This window comes from Protomyctophum parallelum (genome assembly GCF_964188405.1).
Source record: "Protomyctophum parallelum genome assembly, chromosome: 1".
Classification (NCBI taxonomy): domain Eukaryota; kingdom Metazoa; phylum Chordata; class Actinopteri; order Myctophiformes; family Myctophidae; genus Protomyctophum; species Protomyctophum parallelum.
In genome coordinates, this window is record NC_139697.1 from 28343285 (window position 1) to 28370462 (window position 27178).

At 47.9% G+C, this 27178-nt stretch overlaps 1 protein-coding gene across 1 annotated transcript in view; it reads right to left on the bottom strand.

The window, feature by feature from the left end:
• Positions 1–27178, bottom strand: part of ash1l (ash1 (absent, small, or homeotic)-like) — a 63178-nt gene that overhangs the window by 22561 nt on the left and 13439 nt on the right. The window contains exons 4-15 of the mRNA XM_083779804.1: positions 21253–26050; positions 13708–14584; positions 12105–12287; positions 11572–11666; positions 10899–10972; positions 10608–10653; positions 9332–9440; positions 8731–8937; positions 7233–7379; positions 3886–3994; positions 3153–3302; positions 231–298 (exon numbers count right to left, since the gene is read on the bottom strand). Coding sequence (XP_083635930.1) covers positions 231–298; positions 3153–3302; positions 3886–3994; positions 7233–7379; positions 8731–8937; positions 9332–9440; positions 10608–10653; positions 10899–10972; positions 11572–11666; positions 12105–12287; positions 13708–14584; positions 21253–26050 — 6863 coding nt within the window. The remainder of the gene's footprint in view (positions 1–230; positions 299–3152; positions 3303–3885; positions 3995–7232; positions 7380–8730; positions 8938–9331; positions 9441–10607; positions 10654–10898; positions 10973–11571; positions 11667–12104; positions 12288–13707; positions 14585–21252; positions 26051–27178) is intronic.

A 27178-nucleotide genomic window follows, 5' to 3' on the forward strand; every position in this document is an offset into this window, starting at 1 on the left:
AGTATTATGGGAATTGTAGTCCAGAAAGGAAGTGAGCCCAGTGTCGATGACATCAGAGACACTGGGCTCACTGCTACAATCTAAAATATCTAAAACCACATATTACACACATAAAGACCCCCAGGAAAGTGTTCTTACACTTCTAAACGTCATTAACATATATTTTCTTGCAAAAAGGGTGAAGTGCGTGCGTGCGTGCATGCTGGCGTGCGTGTGTGTGCGCGTGCTACCTTTCTCTGTTAGACATGGGTTTCATGAGGTGAGGGTAAAACTTGCTGCTGTCACTTGACTCTTCTTCCTAGAGGGAGAGACAGACACAGTGTTAGAGAGACATCATCAGTTCACAGGGTCAGTTTGTACACCATTCTGCCTCATTTAATATACTCACACTCACTGTTGTGTGCCGACATTAAGAACTGATCTCCAAGCTGACGTGTCTGTCTATCACAGTGTAATCTCTCAAGAACAGATTCTTCAAAGGAGACAAACAGCAGAGGGTGCTGTTTTTCTTTTGCCGATGGGTTCCCAGATTGGTCACAGTGTGACCCGTTAGCTTGAAGCAGTGTTGTTTTCGTCGATTAAAACTAAGACGAAAAATGTTCGTCTACCTTTTTCCACTGACGAAAACTACATGAAAGCTAAGCTGTGATGACTAAAACTTAAATAGTAAATATACTGACAATTTCGTCAACAAATATAAACTAGGCTAAAATGTTAGGAAGGGACTAGTGGACAAGAGATCCAGTATAAGTCATTTTACAATTGGTTGCATGCTGAAAATAGACGATCTACAAGCTCACAACGCGTCGCAGCATGAAAAAAAAAACAGTCATTACGACGGCATCAAGGCACCGCCAAAATACATTTTGTTCGACTAAATCAACTGTAGATTTAGTCGACTAAAATTTTATGACATTTAGTCGACTAAAACTAGACTAACACTAAGACATTCCAGGTGACTAAAATGAGACTAAAACTAAATGAAAACTATTCAAGAGACTAATGATTAAAACTAAAATCTAAATTTGCTGCCAAAAACAAGACTCGCTTGAAGATCAGTTCTTTCCATCACAGGCAGCACCAACAGAAAACAGTTGGGAACTACAATAAAATAAAATAAAATAGAGCCCAGAGCTGCTTCATTAACTTTGAGGAATTGTAGTACACTGTTTGCCTTTTGTTTTATATTCTCTGTCAGAACTAAGTAAGTAAACACTGATGCCAGACTGTGTTCCTCGCACAGCTCATCTCTATTGTATTCATCTGGTGTGAAAAAAAAAAAAAAAAAAAAGTAACATTAAGCCATTTAGACCTGAAGACGATTCTACAAATGCCTTCTAGCTACGAGCTGTGTCTGTCCCTGTGTCCCTGGGTCTGTCCCTGTGTCCCTGGCTGTGTCCCTGGGTCTATCCCTGTGTCCCTGGGTCTGTCCCTGTGTCCGGGTCTGTCCCTGGGTCTATCCCTGTGTCCCTGGCTGTGTCCCTGGGTCTGTCCCTGTGTCCCTGGGTCTGTCCCTGTCCCTGGCTGTGTCCGAGCATGAAAATAGCGTTTGTTCACCACCAAGTGTCACTGTTGCACAGCCTAACACACAGACACACACAGGCCAGGGGGGAGGGCTTGTACAGTACAGTACAGTACAGTACAGTACAGTACAGTACAGTACAGTACAGTACAGTACAGTACAGTACAGTACAGTACAGTACAGTACAGTACAGTACAGTACCACTCACTTCAGACGGGTCTGATTTTTTTCTCTCAAGACAATACCAAAGGTTCCACAGTAATGTTTAGAATGATCTCAGCTTACTGGTTATATATAGGCCTACACGCACGCTCGCGCGCACGCACGCACACACACACGTGCACACGCACATACAGTATAACATCACAGACTGGTGGCTGTACACGCTGATGTCCTCCGTCCGTAACTACAATATCATATTTCAAAGCTAAAATTAAGCAGTATGGCCCTTTAAGTTCTTCGTGTCACATTTTTAGAAACCCTTGTGCCCCAATAAGAGTTCCTCCGAGACAAAGGAACACGGATGGCCTACTTACACAATGCACCTGAGTTTCAACAAAGCCAAAAAAGGACTTGGCTCATTTTTCTAAACCAGTCGGTCACTGACAAAAACCACAGTCTGCCTTTCAACAAATGAGGGTCATTAGTGACTGATTGGTCGCTATTTTGGAATAGAGCAACTGATTTATTTTTCAAGCGGACAAGGATGACTAACAACTTACAAGTGGTTTTCCATGTGTTAACTTCAACAAAATATCATGGTTTCAGTTTTCTCTCTGTTCAATCTGCGAGTGTTTTTTCCCTTCAAACTGTTAAAGCTATTTTCTGACCAGTAATTCCATCCATCCATCCTTCCATCTTCAGCCGCTTATCCCTAGTCGGGTCGCGGGGGCAACAGTTCCAGACAACTCTTTTCCAGAGCAACATTAGTGACTTCCTCCTGGGGGGATCCCGAGGTGTTCCAAGGCCAGTGAGTCGATGTGTTTCCTCCAACTGCGCCTTAATTGGTCTGCCCCGGGTGTCTCCTCCCAGTGGGACGTGCCTCGAGGACCTCCCTAGGGAGACGCCAGAGAGGCATCCTAACCAGATGCCCCGAACCACCTAAGCTGGCTCCTTTCCAAGTTTCCAACACTATCTTACTCTGGCAGTGGTTCTGTGTCACTCACAGTGTTGTTTTCGTCGACTAAAACTAAGACGAAAAATGTTTGTCTACTTTTTCACTGACAAAAACTAAATGGAAACTAAATGAAAACTAAGCTACAATGACTAAAACTAAATATATTGACAATTTCGTCAATAAATAAAAACTACACTAAAATGTTAGGAAGGGACTAGTGGACAAGAGATCCATAAGTCATTTTACACTTGGTTGCATGCTGAAAATAACTGATCTACAAGCTCACAATGCGTCGCAGCGAGTTGTGAGCTTGTAGAATGTAAAATGTGTAAAATCAGCCATTACGACGGCATCAAGGCCCGACAAAATACATTTTAGTCGACTAAGATCTCAAGATATTTAGTCGACTAACACTAAAACATTCCGGGTGACTAAAATGTGACTAAAACTAAATGAAGTTTCATTCCAAAGACTACCGCCATAAACTAAAATAGACTAAAACAACACACTCACTCGTTTTTTGAGCTGGTGTTTGGACTTGCGCTTCTCCTTCAGACGGCCGAGTCGCCGAGTCCCGCCCGGTTTGCCCGGCAGGCCGTTGATTCGCTGGCTCTTCCCGCCAATGATCCCTCGACAGCCTTCTGAGCCGCACTGACACACTTGCTGTAAAGTAGAAACGGAGGGTCGGGAAAAAAACCCAGAGAGAACAAGTTAGGGTAACTCATGAATTGGAAGTCTGGAGCATCCAATCCATGTATCCAATTCTATGTAAAATGTGTCCTTTTAAGGGATTCTTTTTAGCTCCTTTAACAGTTTGCAGAATTACAGTACATTTCAAGCACAAACTCAATACAAAGACTGTTAACTGTGAGTGGACGACCCAATTAAGCATTACACTTGTTTACAAGAGGGTCCACCTTGTTCTTCTTCTATATAGTCAAAGAACAGAACAGGAATTCATACAGTTTCATACAGGAATTCAACAGTTACGTCACTTTTTTATTCAGGTAAAAAAAACTGGCAAGCTTGAAGTTAACCAGGATTGTTTGAAAAAAAAATCAGATTAGAGTAATCTGAGAATCCTGGTTATTGGCCCACAGTGTGTGTGTTATTAGAGCAATCTGAGGATCCTGGTTACTGGCCCACAGTGTGTGTGTGTGTGTGTGTGTGTGTGTGTGTGTGTGTGTGTGTGTGTGTGTGTGTGTGTGTGTGTGTGTGTGTGTTTTATCTGAGAGCACAGCCTCACCTGTTCCTCTGTGTTGAAGGAATGGAAGTTGTAGTCGTAGGTGAGCTCAGTGCTGCTGTTCATGTCCTTCAGGGCAAACAGACCGATTCTATACACACCGTTCACGGACCTGGAGACAGACAGACACACAGACAAAGAAATGTCATTACGACGGCATCAAGGCCCGCCAAAACACATTTTGTTCGACCAAATCAACTGCAGATTTAGTCTAAAACTAGACTAACACTAAAACATTCTGGATGACTAAAATGTGACTAAAGGTTTAACTCCAAAGACTATGACTAAAACTAAAGTAGAAATTTGCTGCCAAAAACAACAGCGAGCCCGAGCCACAGAAAGATGCAGAGAGCGAGACGGAGATAGAGAGAAGGAAAGAGACAAGATAAGAGAGATACTGTAGAGATGAGATAGAGAGGGAGAAACCATTAACAAGAACAGAAAACATAAAGGAATAGACAGGCAGGCAAAGTGAGTGACAAATAAGGCCTCTTCTATCTTGAATCCTTTTGCCAGCATCATTCTTGTGAGAGGAAAGAGTTGTGTAGTTGTAAACTTGTATGTTGATTTGTATCATTTATGCTGTAAAAGTAATGTAAAAGTGGTGGTATTAGGGCTTGTTTGTTGTGTGTGCCTCGCCGGAGCGGGCGGTAGAGTTTCTGCTATCTGCGTGCTGGTTGTGGTGGGTCGGTCTGGGCCAAATTTGTGCGAAAATGAACAACTTCTTCACCCCTCAGTTATTATTTTGTTGAACTGTAAATCCAAGTGATAGTAAAGTAAGTACACCCCACCTACCTAGACCTGACTTTTTATCCTTTATTTATTTATTGGTACCCATGCTGCTATACATGCATTGCATTCTATGGCTCTTTTTGGATCGATGCTATCAAGATAATTTCGTTGTACATAATTGTGTTCAATGTCAAAATAAATCATCCATCCATCCAACCATCCATCCATGATAGGGCTTAACCCATTCTGGGCGGGAACCCCTTTTGGATTTTTAAAGCATTATGTTATATACTTTATATCAGCCATGATTTAACATTTTGGATAAAGAGGCCGGGCTGCATGTTTTTCTTGGCGTTTGTTCAACAGGATTTCATCAGTCAGTCTGTCACCACATTGCTCCTCCCGTTAGACTTAAGCAGCAACTCCCTCTCTGCCCAGAAGAGAAGAACATTATTCTATTTGCCCGGGTGTCTTTTATATAATTTATTTCCTTCTATAGGTGCAAAGTGCTGCTTCAGCACCTCATCTAGCGCTCTACAGCTGTATCTGAGGCCTTGCTTCATGTAATCGCTCTTCTATGACAAAGATGAATGACTCGCCATGCTTTGTGCCCCAAAAATCCTCCATCTTTGTACAGGATTTTATTTCGGGCAACACATTCTGGTGTACGCACGCACGCGCACGCACGCACACACACACACACCGGCACATGCATGCCACGCACACACACACACACACAGGCAATCATCGTAAACAGAAAAGCAGGCTGTTGTCTGACACGTGTGTTACACACAATCTGTCCCACACCCACACACATGTACACACACACACAAACAAAACATTCGCGCACACACAGACTTAACACACACTTACATCCACTTGGTGCGTGGAGACACACACACACACACACACACACACACACACACACACACACACACACACACACATACACACACACACACACACACACACACACACACACACACACACACGTGTGTCCTACATTGCAGGCTGGCACATGCTGCAGGGCAGAGTATACAGGTCTCTGTGGTCGTTAGCTGTCTGTGTTCAGCCCCTCGGGGGTTAAACGCTAGCAACATCAGCGCTAGCTACAACGGACAAACCGTCCACCTACACAAAGGCTAAACAATAGCAAAGCAGGTCTTGTTGTTGATGCTGTTGTTGTTGTTGCATGGCAGTGGAGACGCCTACTTAACTGGGTCTCTGTTGAAGAAGTATTTTTAACCTGGCCAGTGGCTAGAATCCTGACCCTGCCCAGAAACCAGTCAATTGGTTTATCCTGTACTGTGTGGACGTTAAAACCTTTGTCCGCTGGCTGAAAGGAGCCAAGGTGATTGGATCACATTGCGACCGCAAACCTGACGAGAGGAGGTTAATGCGCTCATTTATGATCATTTGTCGCACCTGCAGCGTTAACGGGCCACTTCACCCCTTTTGCAACCAGATCTTATTTTAATGATGTTTGAGAGACAAGAAACACTTTCCTGGGGTTTTGTATGTGGGTAATATGTGTTTTTAGATCCATTAGGGCATTAAGCAACTAGGGCTGACCCAAAAAAATCGATTAATCGATGTTCAATCGATACGCACGGGAATCGATTTTTAAATTTTGAATCGAATAGTCATTAAAAAAAAAGCGGCCGCTTTTGGTCCGCGAGACGGCCCCATTTGGTCTGCGAGCCATGCTCGCGCCTCGCAGCACCGCAACGCCTCCTCCCCTCTCCCCCTCACTCGTGGTAACAACAAGGAAGTCAACACAGACCAGCTACAGCCTGCAGTCATGCCGCCACAAAATAAATCTAAAGTGTGGTTGCATTTTAGAATATGCAAGGAGAACAAAGAACAAGTGGTGTACAGTGTCAAGTTGTCAACTATGTGACAAGAAATTGGCGTATCACATACGGGATGGCCCAAGTGGGGCGAAAAATCTGCGGCGAAATTTCACGCATGGGACTGGGGAAAAAGCCCCTGACCTCCTAGGCTCCGAGGGACTTCCAGGCGCGCTAATTTGAGCCGCGGTCATCCACACTTTTCTACCCCAAGAAAGAGCCTCGTCGGAAGGTACTGAGAGCGGCATAGACTGCGGCGCAAATTTGCGCGCCTGGAGCTCCAGGACTGGTGCTTTTTTTGGTGTTTTCACATCTGAGTTTCAATCGGAAGAGAAGCTAAATGCCTACATTTTCTGGATTATAGGCTATATTTTTTTTTTTTGAGAGGTAATGCCTGTGTCAGGCAGTTGACTTGTTACGGTCGGATGTTTTATTAAGCCTAATTATTTGTGCGTAACTGCTTTCATGAAGGCTGCAACAGTTGTTGCTTCAATGCTTATCGATTTAAATAAATGAGACCAATCCAAGCATGCCTTTCTCTCATCGCGCACCTCGCATCGCGCACCTCGCATCGCGCACCTCGCATCGCGCACCTCGCATCGCAAACAAACGCCACACACAAATTCTACTCAATTGGGGTTTAATGAGGGGACTCAACATTGTGTTTATCTGTCCAAAACAACATATGGCGTGAAGCTCTCAGGCCTGGAAAAAAAGGGGAAAAAAGGAGGCTGTAGTAGAGGAAGCAGAACAAAGAGTAACACCCACCACTTTTGCATTTCACAGTTGGGCTCACAGCTGTGGTTGATGAAGCGCGCCTCGTTGCCCATGCGGTAGCTGTCGATGACCATGCCACTGTCCAGATTCAGACAGTACTGACCACTATGGGCAAAGTACTGCTCCATCATACGGCTCCTGGTGGGGGGAGAACAGGGAGACATACAGAGAGAGAGAGAGAGAGAGAGAGATCATGTAAGGGAAGGAAAACACATTGAGAAAGAGAGCAAGATAGAAAGACCTTTCCCAGCAAGCCAAATGACGTCATGATGACGTCATGATGACGTCATCGTGTGACATTGAGGACGTTCAGGACTAGGCCAGATCACAGCCCATATGGGGATGATCTTTACGTTCAGGACTAGGCCAGATCACAGCCCATATGGGGATGATCTTTACGTTCAGGACTAGGCCAGATCACAGCCCATACGGGGATGATCTTTACGTTCAGGACTAGGCCAGATCACAGCCCATACGGGGATGATCTTTACGTTCAGGACTAGGCCAGATCACAGCCCATATGGGGATGATCTTTACGTTCAGGACTAGGACAGATCAGTGATCGGCAACAACGGGAGGTATGAGTGTTGTGCAACCGTCTGTGGAGTGATGCGATCGGTTTTGATATCAATAATCTCTGTTTTTCTTTTTGATCAATCTCCATCTTGAGCGCTGGGCGTTACTAATTGATAGGGCGGAGAACTCCGTCCTGTGTGCTCAGTTGACTGCCATTTCCTCTCTACATTTCCTTGAACAATGTCTCTCAACGTTTTATGTCATTAAATCAGATTTATGCACTCAGGAAAAACAATAGACAAAGATGAATTAGTCAATTAGTTTCCCGTTACTACATTGAAAAATAGAATAGACTGAATTATCTATGTTGCTTATTAAAACAATCAGTATCTATCATACTTGGAGACTGTAATGTCATTCATACACAACCCACATGACTAATGCCCAATATATTCACCTTGAACACATGAGCCCTTATTCTGACATGTCATAATAGGCGATCATTCCCCAAAAACAGGCAAACATTCAGCGAGAACACCAATTATACAACAGGTCTTTTCGAGGAAGCAATCTGATTGGTTGAAACAGCCTTCTAGCCGTGGTTCAAACGAGCACCACTCCACACCGAATCAAAACAAAGAATTCAGCTGCTCTGTTCTCCCAGAGCGCAGCAAACTCGGTGGCTAGGCTAGCTAGTTTCTTGCGACATTTGTGGTCCTAGTGACTACATCTGTCATTAAAAAAATATGTTTTTTAAGAGATTTTCGTAGTTTTAAGAAGGGGGTGGTTTAACGTCATTAATGCACTTCTGCGTTGCTTTCGGAACTCGCCCTGCAGGCTCGTTCCTGGAGCATCGCAGGCGTGCATTAATGACGTTAAACGACCCCCACTCGTGTAATGCCTAAGTATGGACCAGTTAATGAAATATATAGGATTTAAACATTCAAAACCGTCACCGTGCGGGTGGTCTCACCTGAACTCGTGCTCGCTGACCACCTCTCCCAGGTACTCTATGATGAACTGCCCCGAGCGGAGCGACTCCTTGGTGCGGATGCCCCATCCCTTCCCCTCGGCGCGGAAGCGCTCCAGACACTGGACCCAGTCGTGTCTCTGGATGTGCTGGTTGTCACACTGCTCCCTGCAGGGGCAGGTGCTGGGAGAGCACTCTGCGAAGCTCATCCTGGGGGACCACGGAATGAAGACAGGATGACGTTAAAGTGTCGAAGTGCAATGCGAGGCCGCTCTGAAGAATGATCTGCTCTGTTCTGCCATCATTCACATTCGCCTTTAACAAAAGGAAGCATGCCCGCACACGCACGTGCACACACACACACAAAAACATAGGAATAATGATAAAGTTAAGACAGTTCCCCAGAGTGCTGCTTAATTTTCCAGCACTCATGGGGAAAGCAACTCAATTTGTTACGCGTTTGTGTGTGCGTGAGTGTTTGTGGGTGTGCATGTGCAGGTGAATGTGAGTGTGCATTTGTGTGTGTGCATGTGTGCGTTATTGTGTTAGTGTGTGTGCACGTGTGCATGTGTGTGTTAGTGTTAGTGTGTGTGCATGCATGTACCTGTTAAGGCAGTCATCGAGGCAGCCTTTGTCAGTCTGTTCTTCAGTAAGTCTGCAGTTACACGTAGTGGTTTCATAACCAGAAAGAGGTTTCACGTCCACATACACATCTGCGAGAGAGAGAGAGAGAGAGAGAGATAGAGAGAGAGAGAGAGAGAGACAGAGAGAGACAGAGAGAGAGAGAGGTGGACAACGTGCTTTTAGAAAACATTTACTGTTAAGGCATTCAACTGATTCTCTCATCCAATGGGACTTCAAAATGAACAGTTAGTTTTAATGCACCATTGTGATGTATTTTTACGTGAAGCACCGGGTGGTTTTCCAAATCACCCAAATCACTGAATGCTCCTTTAAGCCATTAAATAGCCATTAAAACAGGTGTGAGAGACATTCCAGTGTCCCATAGGGTTTAACAGAAAATTACAACCACCTCAACAATAAAAGCATTCTTGTTAAGTCAATTCTTGTCTACTAACTGGATCTAGTGTGGGCAAATAAATATTTTATGTCCAATTTGTATTTATTTCATAAAGTTAACATAACTGTAAATAAATGCATTTGAAAAAAATATATATATACTTTCAGGATTCCAATTAAAAATAGCAAAAGATTATTCAGGATTTCAATTCAAGTATAGCAAATATAGCTGATCTACAAGCTCAAACGCGTCACACTGCGACAGGTTTTGAGCTTGCAGTAATATGCAATGGGAGTGAGTGTGGTAAATATAGTGGCCCTCTCCATTGTCAAAGTTGCCCATCCCTGGCTTAAGTGGTTAACCCATCCTATAACTATTTGCAGCCAATGGACAGTGCCCAAGGATCAGCTCCAGCTCTAAGGTTACTGTACTTGCTCAAGGGCACTGAGATTACAATGTCCCTAATATTTCTCCATCCCACAAATCATATTTGATTGATGAGCCAAACGTAACTGGAGAGTTTTGAAAACTAATGCTAATGGCCCCTGAGTGGAACACACGAGAGCAATACTGGCTACTAGGGCATTCACTTCTAGTCATTTTTACTAGTTGACTAGTTGCCTAGTTTACTAGTCGACTAGTTGATTAACTATTAAATATTAAATATTTTTTAGATAAAGATGTGTACATTTAAAAACTGTGTACATTGTTGAATATAACTATAATCTACCTGATCTTGAGGCCTACAAAATCGAGAAGAACCCCCGACCCCCCCCCTTCAACTAGTCAACAGTACCAACAAGGTCGACTAGTGGATTTACTAGTCGACTAGTTGCTTAATGCCCTACTGGCTACTCACTTGATCGGATCTTTTTATACAGGGGGACATCAGGCCTCTTGTAAAGCTGAAAACACGTGCGTGCACGCGTGTACACACACACACACACACACACACACACACACACACACACACACACACACACACACACACAGTGCGGTCAGCACAGAGAACAGTTTAAGAGAAAGAGACAAATGTAGAGTCTGTATAGCCCTCACACAACCCCTCCTTTTTACCCCACACACAAGTGAGTGGAAAAAACAGTAATAACACATAAAAAAAAAGGAGTGGACAAGAAGACTGATCACCTACCTGGTCATGTTTCCACAGCCACAGGATGTCATAAGGCAACTGGAAATCAATGCGCTTCTGTCTCAGGTACTTCCCTGGAAAGAGCAGAGTTGGGGGGGACAGGATGCCACATAATTGGGGTGCGTGAGAAAGGAATGCTTGGGGGACACAACAGAGCTTTCTTCCTCCTCCATCGCCAAGACAAACTCTCCATCTATGAGTTATTTTTCAATTTAGCATAAAATTGGCTTTGGAGATTTTTGTAATTGTAATTTTTAAAATTACAATTATACGATTGTTGGCCGATCACTTGCTGTTAAAACCCATTCTGGGCGGGAACCCCTTTAGCTATTGAAAAACAGCAGATCTACAAGCTCATAGCGAGTGCTGCTACGAGCTTGTAGGTCTGCTATTTTTTGAAAAATCTCAAAAATGTGTCGCAAATCAGTGAACGTTTTTAACTCAAATCGTTGCTTCTGGGGGGCGGGCGGTCCCTGAAACAACATATTTTCAGATGGGGGTCGGCGCCCAATTACATATAATCTCTGGAGGTCCTTTGACATGAAAATGTTAGAGAACCACTGACATAGAAGACATTTGTAGAATCAGTTCTCAGGTCTAAATGGGTTAAAAACTAAACTCTACAGGTATATATATAAACCTACAATACATAAATGAATGAATGAAGACTCACCGACATGGATGGGAGCAGGGAAGAGCCCGTAATCGTGTTCTCCAGGTATGTACTCCAGCTTCTCCTTCTTTAGCTGCAGCAGCTGACTGCGGGGACTGCAGCCATGTAGGACGAGAAACAAACAGAGCACGTGTTGTTTTTGGCAGCAAGTTTCTATTTTAGTTTAGTCATATGTACACCGTAGTCTTTGGAATGAAACCTCATTTAGTTTTAGTCATATTTTAGTCACCTGGAATGTTTTTAGTGTTAGTCTAGTTTTAGTCGACTAAATCTACAGTTGATTTAGTCAACTGTAGATTGTAGTCATCTACAAGCTCACAACGCGTCGCACTTCGACGCGTTGTGAGCTTGTAGATCTGCTATTACATACAATCATGCAATAATTGTATCCAATGTGGGATAAGGACTCAAAAGTCGAAGAGTAGTTAAATAGTACCAATTGTTTTTGTAAAGACGACAAAAAAAAAAAAAAAAAAAAAAAAAAAGAATTGTAAACAATTTTTTTGATATTTTTATTTATTTTATAAACTCACTCTTCAGTCTTGTACACGTCAGAGTAAAGCCCCGCCTTCTGGAACTTCTTCTTTGGAGGTCTGGCCGGTCTCTTCTCCCGTTGGCCGGTTATGGTCGTGGGGGGCGGAGCTTGTTCCCTGGAGACGGCGCCTGGGGGGCGTTCCGGAGAGGAGGAGTGGCCGTCTGGCTTGCCTTCCAGCGAGCTATAATTAGAACCGTTGACTAGGTTTCTGCTTTGATAAATGAACCTATTTACAGTGGTGGAAAGTAACTAAGTACTTTTACTTAAGTACAATTTTGAGGTATTTGTACTTTACTTGAGTATTTCCAATTTCTAGTACTTTTACTTCTACTCCACTACATCTCGGAGCCAAGATTTGTACTTTTACTTCACTGCAATTATTTGAAAACTTTAGTTACTAGTTACTTTGGAGATTAAAATTTTGATTAGAAAACATACATTAACCACTTCAACCTTATACATTTCGCATTGTGAGCTTGTAGATCTGCTATTTTCAATAGATTTTCTACACATTTTGAACTTGTGAAATGGGACATTCTGCATGAATACTTTTAGTACATTTTGTTGCCGATACTTTTGTACTTTTACTCAAGTACATTTTCAATTCCATACTTTTACTTGTAACGAAGTAGTTCTAAATTGCAGTATTGGTACTTTTACTTAAGTAAAACAATTGAGTACTTTTTTCCACCACTGCCTATTTATACAATCACACTGAGTTCTAAGATTAGCGCTTTGCTGTGACGGCTTTTGCTCAAACAGAGTCCCACTGACACTGTCACTATACCTGTCACACTGAAAACCCCCTTTCAGCTCATTTTTACACTCTGTTCTTCCCCCCTTATTCTATCAGCAAAGTCCACACACACGTTTGTGGTTGGATGTGTGAAATCGCCTTAGCAACGCTATGGTAACAAGGCAGACTGACAGGTCGAGAGACTCACATAACAGTGAATTCACCTTTAGCAAAGACCCGCCCTCTACCACTTAGACACTTTCCAGCCGGGCTCATTCATTCCAATGTAAATATCATGGATTTTACACATTAAATACTGGTTCATTTTTGGAACCAGACCTTCAACATCTCTTCCAAATCCGTCAACAAGGCCTGCCGTACGCACTGGAAAAATATGTGTGTGACATTTATTTTTTAAAACAATGTTTTATCATATAGGAAAACTATTGTTGGAGAGGTTTGTCTAACCCATGTTATGCTTAGCTGTGATTGGACCATAGCAGTTTGGGGAGGGCCTTAGTTAGCTATAGGTCAATTCAAAGTGGGCGTGCTAGCTTGGTTAATGGTACTGTATGTAGCTTGAACATTACCCATTTCAAGAGAGCTATTGACACTTTTTACAGCAGATCTACAAGCTAATAGCGCGGCACAGAGTGCCGCGCTATGAGCTTGTAGATCTATGTACAACATATTTTCAGATGGGGGGGGTCAGTGGCCAATTACATATCATTTTTGGGGTCCTTGACATATATGAGCACCACTGATACAGAAACATAGGGTATTTCAGAAAACTGTCAGGATTTAAAAGATATTTATTTTTTAGAAGTTTCGACGTCAGGCCTATAAATGGGTTTTTAAGACTCACCCTCTGAACTGTTGCAGCTCGTCCGGCGTGATCCAGACTCTCCCTGGCCCCCCAGACACCCTGGACCTCACCGGCGCCGTCAGACCGCCCAGGGGGGTCTCCTCCCTGGACCTCACCGGCGCCGTCAGACCGCCCAGGGGGGTCTCCTCCCTGGACCTCACCGGAGCCAGACCGCCCAGGGGGGTCTCCTCTCTCCCTCCCAGCTGCTCCTCCGTCTCCTCGGCCTCCCCGTCATCCTCCTCGTCCTCCTCCTCGTCCTCCTCTTCGTCTCCCTCCCAGTGCTTCCTCTTCTGCACGTTGGTGCGCTGGCCCTGCACCACAGACTCGATGGCATCCGTCACCGTGTCCCCCCCCTCCCACCCTCTGCCTCCGCCCAAACCTCCTCCTCCTCCACCTCCTCCCCCTCCTCCTCCTCTGTCCCGGTGTCTGGCCTGCAGGGCCACTTCAGCAGCAGCGACGGCGGGGAGCGGAGGAGGTGGCGGCGAGGGAGGCGGCGAGGGCAAGGGATGCTTCCTGGGGCGCCCCGGCCCCCTCTTCTTCACCACGTTGTTCCCCGTCCGCGCCTGCCTTTGCAGCTTCTTGGCGCGGAGGATCTTGTTGACGTGGTGCAGGCTGTGTTTAGGGGGCTGCTGCTCCTGCTGCGTGCCGCCTCGGTGGGAGTGTTGGTGGAGCGGGGAGGAGGCCTCCAGGCAGCAGTTGTTCTGGTCGCCGGGGGTGAGGCAGGTGGAGGAGGAGGTGGAGATGTGGTGGGGGTGGAACAGTGCAGGGGCCTGGTGGTGGTGGTGGTGGTGTCGGTGGTGGTGCAGGGTGGTGCCCTCTGGGCCTCCCTCGGGAGTGGAGAGGGTGATGCCTCGCGTCTGAACGCCCGCCGGGGTCACTGTGTTGTACGGAGAGATGAAGACGGACGGAAAGAACAGCGGTTAACATAATTTATACAGCAGGGCGTGTCGAGGAAGTAATCTGATTGGTTGAAACAGCCTTCTAGCCGGTGTTCAAATGAGCACCACTCCACACCTAATCAAAACAAGAATTCAGCTGCTCTGTTCTCCCAGAGCGCAGCAAACTCGGTGGCTAGGCTAGCTAGTTTCTTGGGACATTTGTGGTCGTAGTGATTACATCTGTCATTAAAAAGAAATGTTTTTTCAGCGATTCTCTTGTTGTATAATTGCAATATTACACTCAAGGCGGTGATTTAACGGCATTAATGCACGCCTGTGATGCTGCAGGAACGAGCCTGCAGGGCGAGCTCCGAAAGCAACGCAGAAGTTAATGACGTTAAACCACCCCCCCTCGTGTAATATTGATTAAATCAGTACGTTATAAACCGCCAAGAGGAGTAAATAATCCTCGAGTGATCTGTTTCAACCTGCTCAGAGTGAGATAAGATAAGGAGGGATTTACATCAGATAAAGAGGGATTTATTATATCAGGATCACTCTCAGACCATCGTCTGGCTAGACGTTAATTAGATGAATCGATTAGTAGAGCGACTTGATTTTCAAATGCTACTACAGTACCTCAAGCTTGTTGACAGCTGTTGTCTGATGTCACAAACAACTGTCACCCACAGTGTTGTTTTTGGCAGCACATTTTTATTATAGTCTCTTGAATAGTTTTCATTTAGATTTAGTCACATTTTAGTCACCTGGAATGTTTTGGTGTTAGTCTAGTTTTAGTCGACTAAATAGAGATTTTAGTCGACTAAATCTAGAGTTGATTTAGTCAACAAAAATGTATTTTGGCGGGCATTGATGAAAATAGCTGTCGCGGCTGTCGCAGCGTGACACGTTGTGAGCTTGTAGATCGACTATTTTCAGCATGCACAAAGTGTAAAATTACTTATACTGGATCTCTTGTCCACTAGTCCCTTCCTAACATTTTAGTCTAGTTTATATTTGTTGACAAAATTCAAAGTAGATTTAGTCATAGTTTTAGTCATCATGGCTTAGTTTTTATTTGGTTTTTATGTAGTTTTCGTCCGTGAAAAAAAGGTTGTCGACGAACATCTTTCGTCTCAGTATTAGTCGACGAAATCAACACTGATCACCCGGGTCTCCAAGTTGGCAAACCGTCCAAGTGACAAAGTGTAGCTTCTATGTATTTTACCATCCTATCCAATATTATGTGCTACAATAAAATATTGCACCACTGAGGATTTGAGGTAAGAATTTACAGCTGTGAGAATGACATCTGAGGTAGAGTATCATAGGAAATGGCAGAGATTAAACTGTCTGGGGAGCAACTTTATAAAGATCTGTTTATTGACAATGCAGACATTATCATCAGATCACAGCATTACAGAATCACTTTTTTTCTATACACATTTTCTGTTGTATAGAATGATTTAACTCTAAGGCCTGACTCACACCTTTCGATCTAGCATACAACATTGATGCATGCTAGATGTATGAGACTTGTTTACTGATGCAAGCTCCCAATGCATTTCCAATGGAAGTCACATGGTTTGACACAACATTTTTGTTGTACGGCTTTCGCCTGTGTTTCGACTACCCCCCTCCCCCTCATACAACAAAAATGTTGTGTCAAACCAAGTGACTCCCATTGGAAATGAATTGCGAGCTTGCATCAGTCAACAAGTCTCATGCATCAGCTATACAACAATCTGTTGTGCAGGTGTGAGTGAAGCCTAAGGCCTCAATTACACCTATACAACAATGTTGCATGCAAGATGTAAGCAAGATGTAAGTGTCATGGCCACCCCAATGCATTTCCAATGGAAGTCACATGGTTTGATACAGCATTTTTGTTTGATGGCTGTGTTCTCCCCCGCATCAAACAGAAATGTTGTATCAAACCATGTGACTTCCATTGTAAATGCATTTACACTTACAACTTGCTTATCTACCATGCAACATTGTTGTATGCTAGATGTATAGGTGTAATTGAGGCCTAACTCCACTAAGTTGCATAACAACAACGCATCATGTATGATCATTATGTTAAGTCTGTGGTGGGTGTCACTTTGTTGGAGATTTCAGGTTCATTCCCGTAGGTCCTGTTATGGTCTGTCACTCCACAGACCATTTCTCCTCCCTCATTCCATTCCCTCACACTGCACACCTGTCCCCAACTCTCATCAGCCCTGCAGTGCTTCCCATTACACACCTGTGAACCCTTTGCCATTATCCTGCTGCCTATAAATACCATAGAGTATTAAAAGGATAGAGACTAAACTGGCGCGAGGCTCCACCCCACGCTATTCATGTCAGTGGAAGTTGCTCAGTGGCGTTTTGAAGCACCCGGAAGGCTGCCGGAAGTACCGTCTCTTTTCCACATTTTTCCGCTGATTCAGCATTTGGGCACCAAATTTTGGTGCCCAAATGCGGAAGTGCAGCTGGGCTTTAACATTGAGTGCTCGGTTGCACGGGGTTTCCTTGTCATGAATCCATGGGTCCGCCTGCAGTCCTTCCTCCTACCACTAGGGCCCAGCGCTTCAACATTGGAGTGCCTAGCTGGCCCCTTGATAAATACTGGACTCATTGCACACACAAACTGTTAGTACATAAACTCATTGTCCGGTGCTCATTCTTGGTGTTCCTGTTCCTGGAAATCCTCGTTCTCATTTTCTATAAGGTTTGCCCTTTTCTGGACTTGTGTTTCCAGAAAACCGTCAGGATTTAGAAGACAAACTCCGACTATTTCAAGTGAACACGTATGCTGGCACTGGGAACTGGGGTTTATGCTAACAGTTAGCGGTAGAGATAGAGTTAACTCGGTGTGTGAATGACTGTGTCGGTGAAAAAAATGCATGCACACTCTATTAAAACAAATGCCCACCGTTTAATGACCTCTTAATTCTGTTTCAGTGTTCATAACATAACCTACTGTTTTCATTCGGATTTCTAATCCATTCCTTCCTCTTAAGCCTGATGTATATACTTTGTCGACACACAACAGTGCAGTGCAGCTGTTCGCAAAAAATAAACACACAACACAGACAGACTCTGCGCTGCTCCATCCTCCAAACTATTTACTTCCATTTTCTCCTCTTTCTTTCTCTCCTATTAAATATTCATGTTTTGTCTTTGCCCCTCCTCATCTTTCCTCTATACTTCTGCAGAATCCCTGCTTCCGTCTCTCCTATTCTCCTTTGACCTTTTGACCTTACATCAGTGGTTCTCAACACTTTTGTTTTTGGCAGCAAAATTGTATTTTAGTTTTAGCTAAAACTGTCAAATTCCCCTAAGATGGTTGAATATTTTAGTATGTTTACAAACACATTGGTGAAGAAAATTCTTGGTAAGAAATGTATTCCCAGATTGTATTAATATCCCCTGACTAGTAGTATAGACAGTTGTACAATTCTGTACTTATGGGGGGGGGGTCACCGACACTGGCACAAAATGTTTTCAAATGAACCGTCTGTGGCCTAGCATCATATCAATTTGGCATGGAAATGCCCAGAGAACCATTACGCTATAGGACTTCTTTCTAGGGGTGCACGATTATGAAATTATGACCGATATCCGATCTACGATTATTTGCAGGGTCATATCTGCCGATACCGATTCCGATATTATACAGAGGACCACAATGGAAACAAGCCTAGGCCCTAGTATAGGGGCTTGGCCCAAAGCCTGTTAATAAAAGTATTCAATCAATCAATAGCCTATACTCTTTTCCAAGTGTCTGTTTTCACAACTGAATGAGATGAGTACACAAATTAAGAAAATGTAGAAAAATGTGGCTTTTGTTCTAGACTAGAGGTACTAGACGCTTTTGATTTACAGTATATTGAACTCATTGATGATTTTTTTACATTTTTCATTTAAAATATTTTTTGCTGGTGAAAACAGATTAAATAATCTGTATTATTTTGAGACCGTTCCGATACCGATATGGCATTTTTATGGCCGATGTGGCCCATTGCGATTATGCTACCGATTAATCGTGCATTCCTACTTCTTTCTCATTTGACTTTGTCTTCTCCCTTATTCACTCAGTCAGTCCCCCCTATACTGCCTTATTCACTCAGTCAGTCCCCCTATACTATCTTATTCATTCTGTCAGTCCCCCTATACTACCTTATTCATTCTGTCAGTCCCCCTATACTACCTTATTAATTCTGTCAGTCCCCCTATACTACCTTATTCATTCTGTCAGTCCCCCTATACTATCTTATTCATTCTGTCAGTCCCCCTATACTACCTTATTCATTCTGTCAGTCCCCCTATACTACCTTATTAATTCTGTCAGTCCCCCTATACTACCTTATTCATTCTGTCAGTCCCCCTATACTGCCTTATTCATTCTCAGTCAGTCCCCCTATACTGCCTTATTCATTCTCAGTCAGTCCCCCTATACTACCTTATTCATTCTGTCAGTCCCCCTATACTACCTTATTCATTCTGTCAGTCCCCCTATACTGCCTTATTCATTCTCAGTCAGTCCCCCTATACTACCTTATTCATTCTGTCAGTCCCCCTATACTACCTTATTCATTCTGTCAGTCCCCCTATACTACCTTATTCATTCTGTCAGTCCCCCTATACTACCTTATTCATTCTCAGTCAGTCCGCCCTACACTACCTTAACAGTCCAGCCTGACCGTTGGGTGACACCATGTCCACAGCCTCTAATCCAGGATTAAGCAGACATGGGTACACGCTATTTATATGGCCTTTATGAGAGCCTTCCTCATCCTTCTCCTCATCATCATCATCACACACACCCACAAACACTAGCTAATGACACGTTACTGCAATTCAGGACGGGAACCGTTCCCCTGGAACAACACATTTCAGATGGGGGTCGGCGGCCAAATACATATAATTTTGGACGTCCTTGACATGAAATATTAAGAACCACTGATATAGAAACATGGGTTTTTCAGAAAACTGTCAGGATGTACTTAGCATTATCCATACGCTCCATCTTATGTATTTGGGTGATATTAGCCCGAATACAGCTGCAAAACGTGGGTGGGGTGGGGGGGGAACACAGGATCAGACGAAGATTTTCTTCACTGCGAGTGTTAACGATGACAACGTCTGCCAAATATAGCCCATATATAACAAAATACTCCCGTGCCAAGCATCGCATCGTGGCAACACGAGAACACAAGATGTAGCATCTATTATAATGTGGCTGCTTCAGCATAACGCTGTGACAACTACACTGGCAGAGCATACAGTTAAAGTCATTATGTGGGCTTTCCTGCCAAGGCCTTGGATCACTGGTGAGGAGCTATTGAATATCTCAGCACAGGACATTGCACGCACGTCACGCACGTGCATGCAATGTCCGCTGTGTCTTTCTGACGGATTTTGGTTTTTCATGTTAAGTGGCCATGCAGTCCATTCCCAATTTTACTTTATTCTTAAAATAGACAAAAGAACAGTGGAGGGAATAGAGGAGATACACAGGAGAAAATGTATCCATTAGACGCGGTTCCAGAGTCAAGAGTCAGAAGTACTTCACCATCTCTGGGAGGTCTAAAGTGGTTTTCAATGGATACATGGCATCAGTGAACAACAGCAGAGATCAAGCAAGGATAGATGGCTCACTAGCCTGGGCCATATGGCGGTTTCTGCAAGGGTCATTGCCCAAATTTAAAGTCCTTGAATCACTGCAGCCACTAATGGCGCCACACACACACACACACACACACACACTGCGCCAGTTCCAAACCGTGGCTGTGCCAGGGACGTAAAAGCTACATCGGACACATCATCCAATCAAATCCAACCACAAGAGTTCTTCAGGCAATAAAAAAAAAACGGGGTAACTATTTTTAGGAAAAATGAATTTGGTGCACAATTGAATTCGGTAACCTTCAACACAATGTCACATTTAATTTAGGTCGAGAGATGTTTTTTCCGGTTTTTTTCCGCAGAGTGGGCCTATCAAATTCCAAAGCCACAGGGCTAACATGAATCACAGGGGGATTTCATTCTTTGAAAGGGATTTTTCAAGAACAAATTAATACAAGTGGTCCTCTCTGACTGCCAACAATGCTTGTTATTTGTTACTACAGATAAGACAGAAGCCCTCTATAGCCTATTTCTCCTTCCCTGAACAATGCGAACCACTGCTGTGGCCTGTAAGTCACGTATCAATGGATGCTCTTGGTGTAGCTGGTCTATCCCATTTAGACCTAAACCCATTCTACAAAATGTCTTCTAAATCCTGACGGTTTTCTGGAAAACCCTATGTTTCTATGTAAGTGGTGCTCAAACTATTTCATGTCAAGGACCCCCAGAATTATATGTATTTGGCTGCGGACCCCCCATCGGAACATATGTTGTTCCAGGGACCTCCCCCCCAGAAGCAAAGATTTGAGTTAAAACGTTCGCTGTGAAAGAATATATATATTCAAAGATTTTCACAGGTTTTTCAAAAATAGCAGACCTACAAGCTTGTATAGCAGACCTATGAGCTTGTAGATCTGCTATTTTTCAATAGCTAAAAGTATAACATAATGCTTAAAAAAAACACCAAAAAGGGGTTGCCCCGTCCAGAATGGGTTATTCATGCAGACTCTCCTTGTAATTCAAGCCCCCCACAACAGAATGGCTGACTCACCCATCTCTCTCCTCTCTGCTGACGTGGAGCGGTCCTTCCTCAGCGTCCGGTCCATGCTGCGGGAGAAACTGGACGAAGCGCTCTCGGCGGCTCCTCCTCCTCCTCCGGCCGGCTTCCTGCCCTTGCTCCCCCTCAGGGAGGTGCGGGAGGTGAGGGCGGAGGCAAACAGGTTTGTGTGGTTAGGAGTGGGGTCCTGCAGGGGTCCTCCGCCATGTTGTTCCATGATGTCCTCCGCCGTGGGCGCGAGGAGGGGCTCCTCGTCCTCGCTGTCCGAGCAGCCCGCCGCGTCTTCCTCTGCCTGCCCGTCCGAGAACGGCCCCTGTCCTCCTCCTCCTCCGGAGGAGGAGGACGCCTGGTTCCTGGAGGAGAGCTTGGTGTACTCCGCCTCCGAGGCGCCCATCCTGAACCAGGACTCCAGCGGGTGGTGGTGTCCCCTCGGCGTGCCGCCGCTGCCCATGGCCAGGCGAGAGGGCCCCAGACACGACGACGACATGGAGCTCTCCTTGCGCTGCTTGTAACGCTCGGCGGACGACGACGACGACGACGACGGGGAGTTGGCCGAGCCGCCGGCGGCTCCTCCTCCTCCTCCTCCTCCCGGCTGCTTGGAGACCACCCCGGTGGTACTACTGGCGGGGTCTCGACCGAAGCGGCAGCGCTGTAAGGACTCCGCCATGCCCACGGCGGCCCCGCCGCCGCCGGCCCTCTCTGCCCTCCTCTCTGGCACTCCGCCGCCGTCGGGTATTCCTGCTCCAGTATTCCGACTCCCTGCTGCTCCCGTTCCTCCTCCTCGTCCCGGATCCACCCCGTCCTCCTCGGCGCAGCGCTCCCTGTGTTTGTGTCTGTGTTTGTGTTTGTGGTGCCAGCCGAAGGACAGCTCGGAGGACATGGGGGGATAGAGGACGCCGGGCGCCGAGCGGCCTGCTCCTCCTCCTCCTCCTCCTCCTCCTCCTCCTCCCAGGTACTCCTGCCGGAGCAGCTTGTGTTTCTTCTTGTGGAACTTGGAGGGGTTGAGCAGGAGGTGCGTGGAGGGGTGGTGGTGGTGCATGTAGGAGGGCGGAGGCGGCGGCGGGAACGTCGGGGAGTGGTGGGAGTGGTGGGACGGGGCGACGGCGTGGGGCGACTGGTGGTGCGGGTGGTGCGGGTACAGGGCGCTGGGCGGAGGGTAACCCCGGTAGTAGCTCAGCCCCAGCGGACCCGACGAGTAAGGGACGCCGTACGACGGGTGGTAGAACCCGCCGCTGGACAGCGGGAAGCCCAGGCCGGGCACGAAGGGAACCTCGGACATGGACTCCCGCAGCTTGGGAGGCCGCCCGCGCTTCTTCTTCATGTCCGGCTTGCGGACGTAGTGCAGGGAGTCGCACGGGTACGCCGGGTGGGGCGAGTAGTAGCCGCTGAAGTTGATCCTGAAGATGGTGGGCAGTAAGTCTCTGTGCAGATAGTGATGTGGGGGCGGGCCCCCCACGCCTCCGACGCCGCCTCCCGGCACCCTGCCGCCCGCCCCCGGCACCCCCCGGCCACCGGGTCCCGCTATCCCCATGCCGCCGCCCAGCCGGTGGCCCCCCGCGGCGCCGCGGTGCGCTATCCGGACCTCGCTCAGCCTCGCCACGATCTGGTCCAGCTCGGCCAGGAAGTCGGGGTCCTGGCGGCGGGAGCGCAGCTGGAGGTACTTCTTCTTCCTCTTCCTCTTCTGCCTCTTCAGCTTGTCGTAGCCGGGGCAGCCGTGGCCGCTGCGCCGCTTGCACTTGTGCTTGTGCTTCTCCTTGTGTCCTCCCATCCCCAGGGAGGACGCGGGGGCCGCCGGGTGGGGCCGACCGCCGCGGGGGTCCGGCGACGACCTCGCCCCGAGGGGCGACGGCGACGGGGAGGGGTGCTCCAGCAGCAGCGCCGAGGACGAGTGGCGTCGCCTGCCTCTGGAGTTGAGCCCTGCTCCTCCGGGTCCCGCAGTCGACCCCATGACCCCGGGCATGAGCAACCCGCCGCCTATTCCCGGCGGCATGCCCACGCCGCCCAGACCGCCCGCGCCCCCGGCCTTCTCTCCTCGGTCCGAGGTGCTGTTGTTGTCCGTGCCGATGCCGCTGTCGCTGGGCACCGTCTCCTCGCTGTGCGATTCGCTCACCGGCGACGGCGTGGCCTCCTTCAGCTCGCTGAGCGGGGCGGGGGAGGTGGGGTGCAGCGGCCGGGGAGGGGAGAGCTTACGGTAGTGGTGGTAGTGCTGCCGGTAATGGTGGTGGTGGTGGTAGCCGCGGCAGGACTTCTTCTGGGAGGAGGCCGCCGCGCTGGCCAAAGAGGACGCCGTGGAGCCGAGCGGGGCCAACGTGCGAGGGTTGGGGGCGGAGAAGGTGGGGGGAGGGAAGGGGAAAGAGTGGTGGCCGTGGTGGGAGTGAGGGAGGTGGTAATGGGAGTGGTGGCCCGGGAAGTGCACCGAGCCGGGCTCCACGAAGCTGGCGTCGCTGATGGGGCTGTGGCCGCCGCTGGACTGGGAGAGGGAGGGCGAGGGGAAGACCTCCGAGGAGGAGAGCTGGTGGTGATGGTGCTGCTGGGACTGGTGGTGGTGGTGGAGAGGCGACGTGGTGTTGTTGGGGGACAGGAAGGGCTCCGAGGGCGGCGTCTGAGCCGTCGACGTCATGCCGCTCGCCGACTTGGGCTTGCGGCCTCTCCTCTTGCCCATGTATATGGTGCCCTTTTTGCTGACGTTGATCTGCGGGCCCAGCTTGCCCCCGAAGGAGGCGGCGAGGTTCGACAGGGACTGCGTCGTGGCCGCCACGGTGGTCGCCGCCACCGCCGCGGCGCTGCTGGGGACCCTGGGCGCGTTGTTCTCCGGACCGGGACTCGACAGGATCTGACAGAGGATCCGTTTCCGCTTCACGCTCTTCATCTTGTTTATCTTGCCTATGATCGTTCTCATGATGAGCTGTCCGTTGCCTTTGGCGCGGTACCGCTTCTCGTCCCCGGCCTCCGGCGCCAGGGTGGGCGGGGCTTGGCCCTCTTGCGGCAGGGTGGGGGGAAGGCGCTTGGGGCGCCCTCGTTTCCTGGGCATGGGTTTGGGAGGGTTGAAGTCCACCTCCGGGTGAAGGACGGGAGGGTCCTGCTCCTCTTTGGACTTCATGAGCGACGAGAAGACCTTGGAGGAAGGGGCGAGCTTGTTGGGAGGGCGCCTGCGCGTCGGCGCGTCCAGCCGGGGCATTTTCGACTTGGGCCGTCCCCTTTTCCTCGGCGGCTGCTGCAGCTGCTGCTGCTGCTGCGTGAAGATCTGCGACATGGGCATCTGTTGCGCCACGGGGTTTGGTCTGATCTTGTTTGGGTTCGGGGGCCGGCCCACGGGTCTTTTTATAGGCGGGGATGTTTCCTGCAGGCTCGACGATAAAGGCATGGTGGTTTTGCTGCACTGGTGGTCGACGCCGGGACCGCCCTGCGCCGCCCGCTGCGTCTGGCCCCGGTTCACCACGCGCGTCCAACGGGGTTTCCTGCCTCTGCGTTTCTTCAGGGGCTTGCTGTCCTGCTCCGCGGGGGAGTCCGGCGACGAGTCGGGGGAGTCGTCGCCTCTGAGCGGCGCTGGGGAGCCCTCTCGGTCGGCAGGGTCCGGCGGCGAAGAAGCTGCTCTTTGAATGGTGGTCTCGGGGGGACTGATGGTCCGACCGGGTCGGCCGCCGCTGTCCCGGTTTGGACTACGTTTACCGGGGCTGGAACTTTTCCCCCTCTCCACCACTCGGAGTGACTGATTACCGAGCCCCTTGTCCTTCCCCTCCGGCTTCATGGCTCCTGACGGGAGAGGACATTTGGTTATTAAGTCTCTGGGGCCGTCTCTCTCCTGCTCTCGTTCCCTCTCCCCGCCCTCCTCCGCCAGGCCAGGACTCTCTCGTACGTGGTGTCCTTGCAAAGGGACGGGGGAGGCCTGGCGACTCAGTGCGACACTCCCTGCCCTCTGCTCAGCCGCCGCGTTGACGCCGGCCGAAGAGGAGGACGAGGAGGAGGAGGAGGAAGACGAAGAGAGGCGAGAGGGCGAAGACGTCGCGTGGGGCGAGCAGTGAGCGAGACGCGACTGTGACCTGGCGCTGCTGTTGCCGCCGCCGTCGTTGTCCTTTGAAATGTTGGTCAGCCGGTTGTTGCCGTACGAGAGGGCGGGGCTGTTGCTGCGACTGCTGCTGTTGCTACCGCCGTTCACGTTGCCGCCGCCGGACTTGCCCCCGTCCGCGTCCTCTTTCCTCGGCGGGGTGAGGGACGACTTGTCCATAACACTGTCTTTGTTGCTGCGCGAGCCATAGGGCCGGCCGGGGGGCCGCGACACGGGAGGCGGTGGGGCCAGGTGGACCACCCTGGAGTACGTGTTCCTGTTGGCCATGGCCCGGTCTCGCTGCTTGGCGGTGGGGGCCATGAAGCCCGAGCTGGGGAGCGTAGGGGAGTGGGCCGCGTTCTTGGGCAGCTTGCCTGCCTTGGGCGTCTTGGAGGGCGGGCAGGTGGCTATGAGCTGAGCCAGCTTCTCCGTGACGGTGGGCGCTCCCCAGCTGGGAGGAGCCCCTGTCTTCTCGACGCGCTGACCCTCGGCGTTGTAGGTGTGATGAGAAGGCTTGACGACGACCCCTCCTTCCGAGGTGGGCTCTTTCGACGAGGAGGTCGTCGCGGAAGGCGAGGGCGTCGGCGTGTGGGTTTGCGGAGTGGGAGTGGGCGTCTTCTTCCCGGAGGTGTGCGTTTGTTTGCTGTCCGACGAAGGCCGGTGAAGATTGAGGGGTCTCTCGGATGTCGTAGAGGCCGCTTTTGTGTCGGACTTCATATCTGGCTTGCAAGCTATCTTTGGTGGACCCTGTAAAAAAGATTTAAGAAAGAAAGAGAAAGAAATTAAAACCATTAATCTCCATTAAAGTCCAACACATCATAATTACTGACTAAACTGTTAATTAAAAAATAATCGCACAGGCTGTGATCTCTAACCAGAGATCATCATGTTTATAAGATTAATTTCTCAGAGTTTAAAGAGGACATGTGCTCTGTAGTAGTCATTATATGTTGACATCTTAACAATATAATAGCAGACCTACAAGCTCGCAGCGCGGCACAGATCTGCTATTTTTCAATAGCTAAAGTATAACATAATGCTTGAAACACCAAAAGGGGTTCCCATCCTGAATGGGTTTAAAAGTATATATTTTATCAATCAGCAAGAACATTTTAGACATGAAGAAAAATCCAAATTTGAGCCCGACCGATGCCAGACTTTTGGAGTCCTAGAAGTATAGAGAGGGTCTAAAACCGTCTCTAAACTGAAGTGACATTTTGATTAATTCCAAATATTATCAAAGTCTTCACGTAGACACCCCTGAAACCACCCACTGTGTATATATATATACACGCATAAACTGATGTTTATATTATTTAACCACCCAATTCTAACAAATATATATATATATATATAAAAAATTAAATGCCGATACTGATGTCATAAAAAAGAAAGTGAAATATGGGCCCACAGTAACGGTCAGACCGACGTATGGGTCAGCCTCTAACGGCCAGACCAACGCATCGTTCAGCCTCTATCTAGTCTGGTCTAACCATGGTGGTGCTTCCCTGGTCATGCCCGAGGGCAGGTTCAGCTCCTCTCAACTCAATAACACTTATCAGGGTCAGACTGGGGACAAGGGACTGGGAGAGAGAGAGAGAGAGAGAGAGAGAGAGAGAGAGAGAGGGGGGGGGGGGGGGGTCACACAGGGGGGTGTGGGGGGTGGTGGGAGGGGGTGTTGGTACCATCATGCAGAGACAGAGGAGAGATGAAATGAGACAGGGAGAAGGGGGGAGGGGGGGGGGGTGGTGACTGATGGATGGGGACAAGCCCAAGTATAAGTGGCGAGCACAAAGACAATCAAAGGAACGATTCATGCAATAGACGCTTTATCCATTGCAATAATGTGGTCATTAACTAAGCAGTGTTGACCAT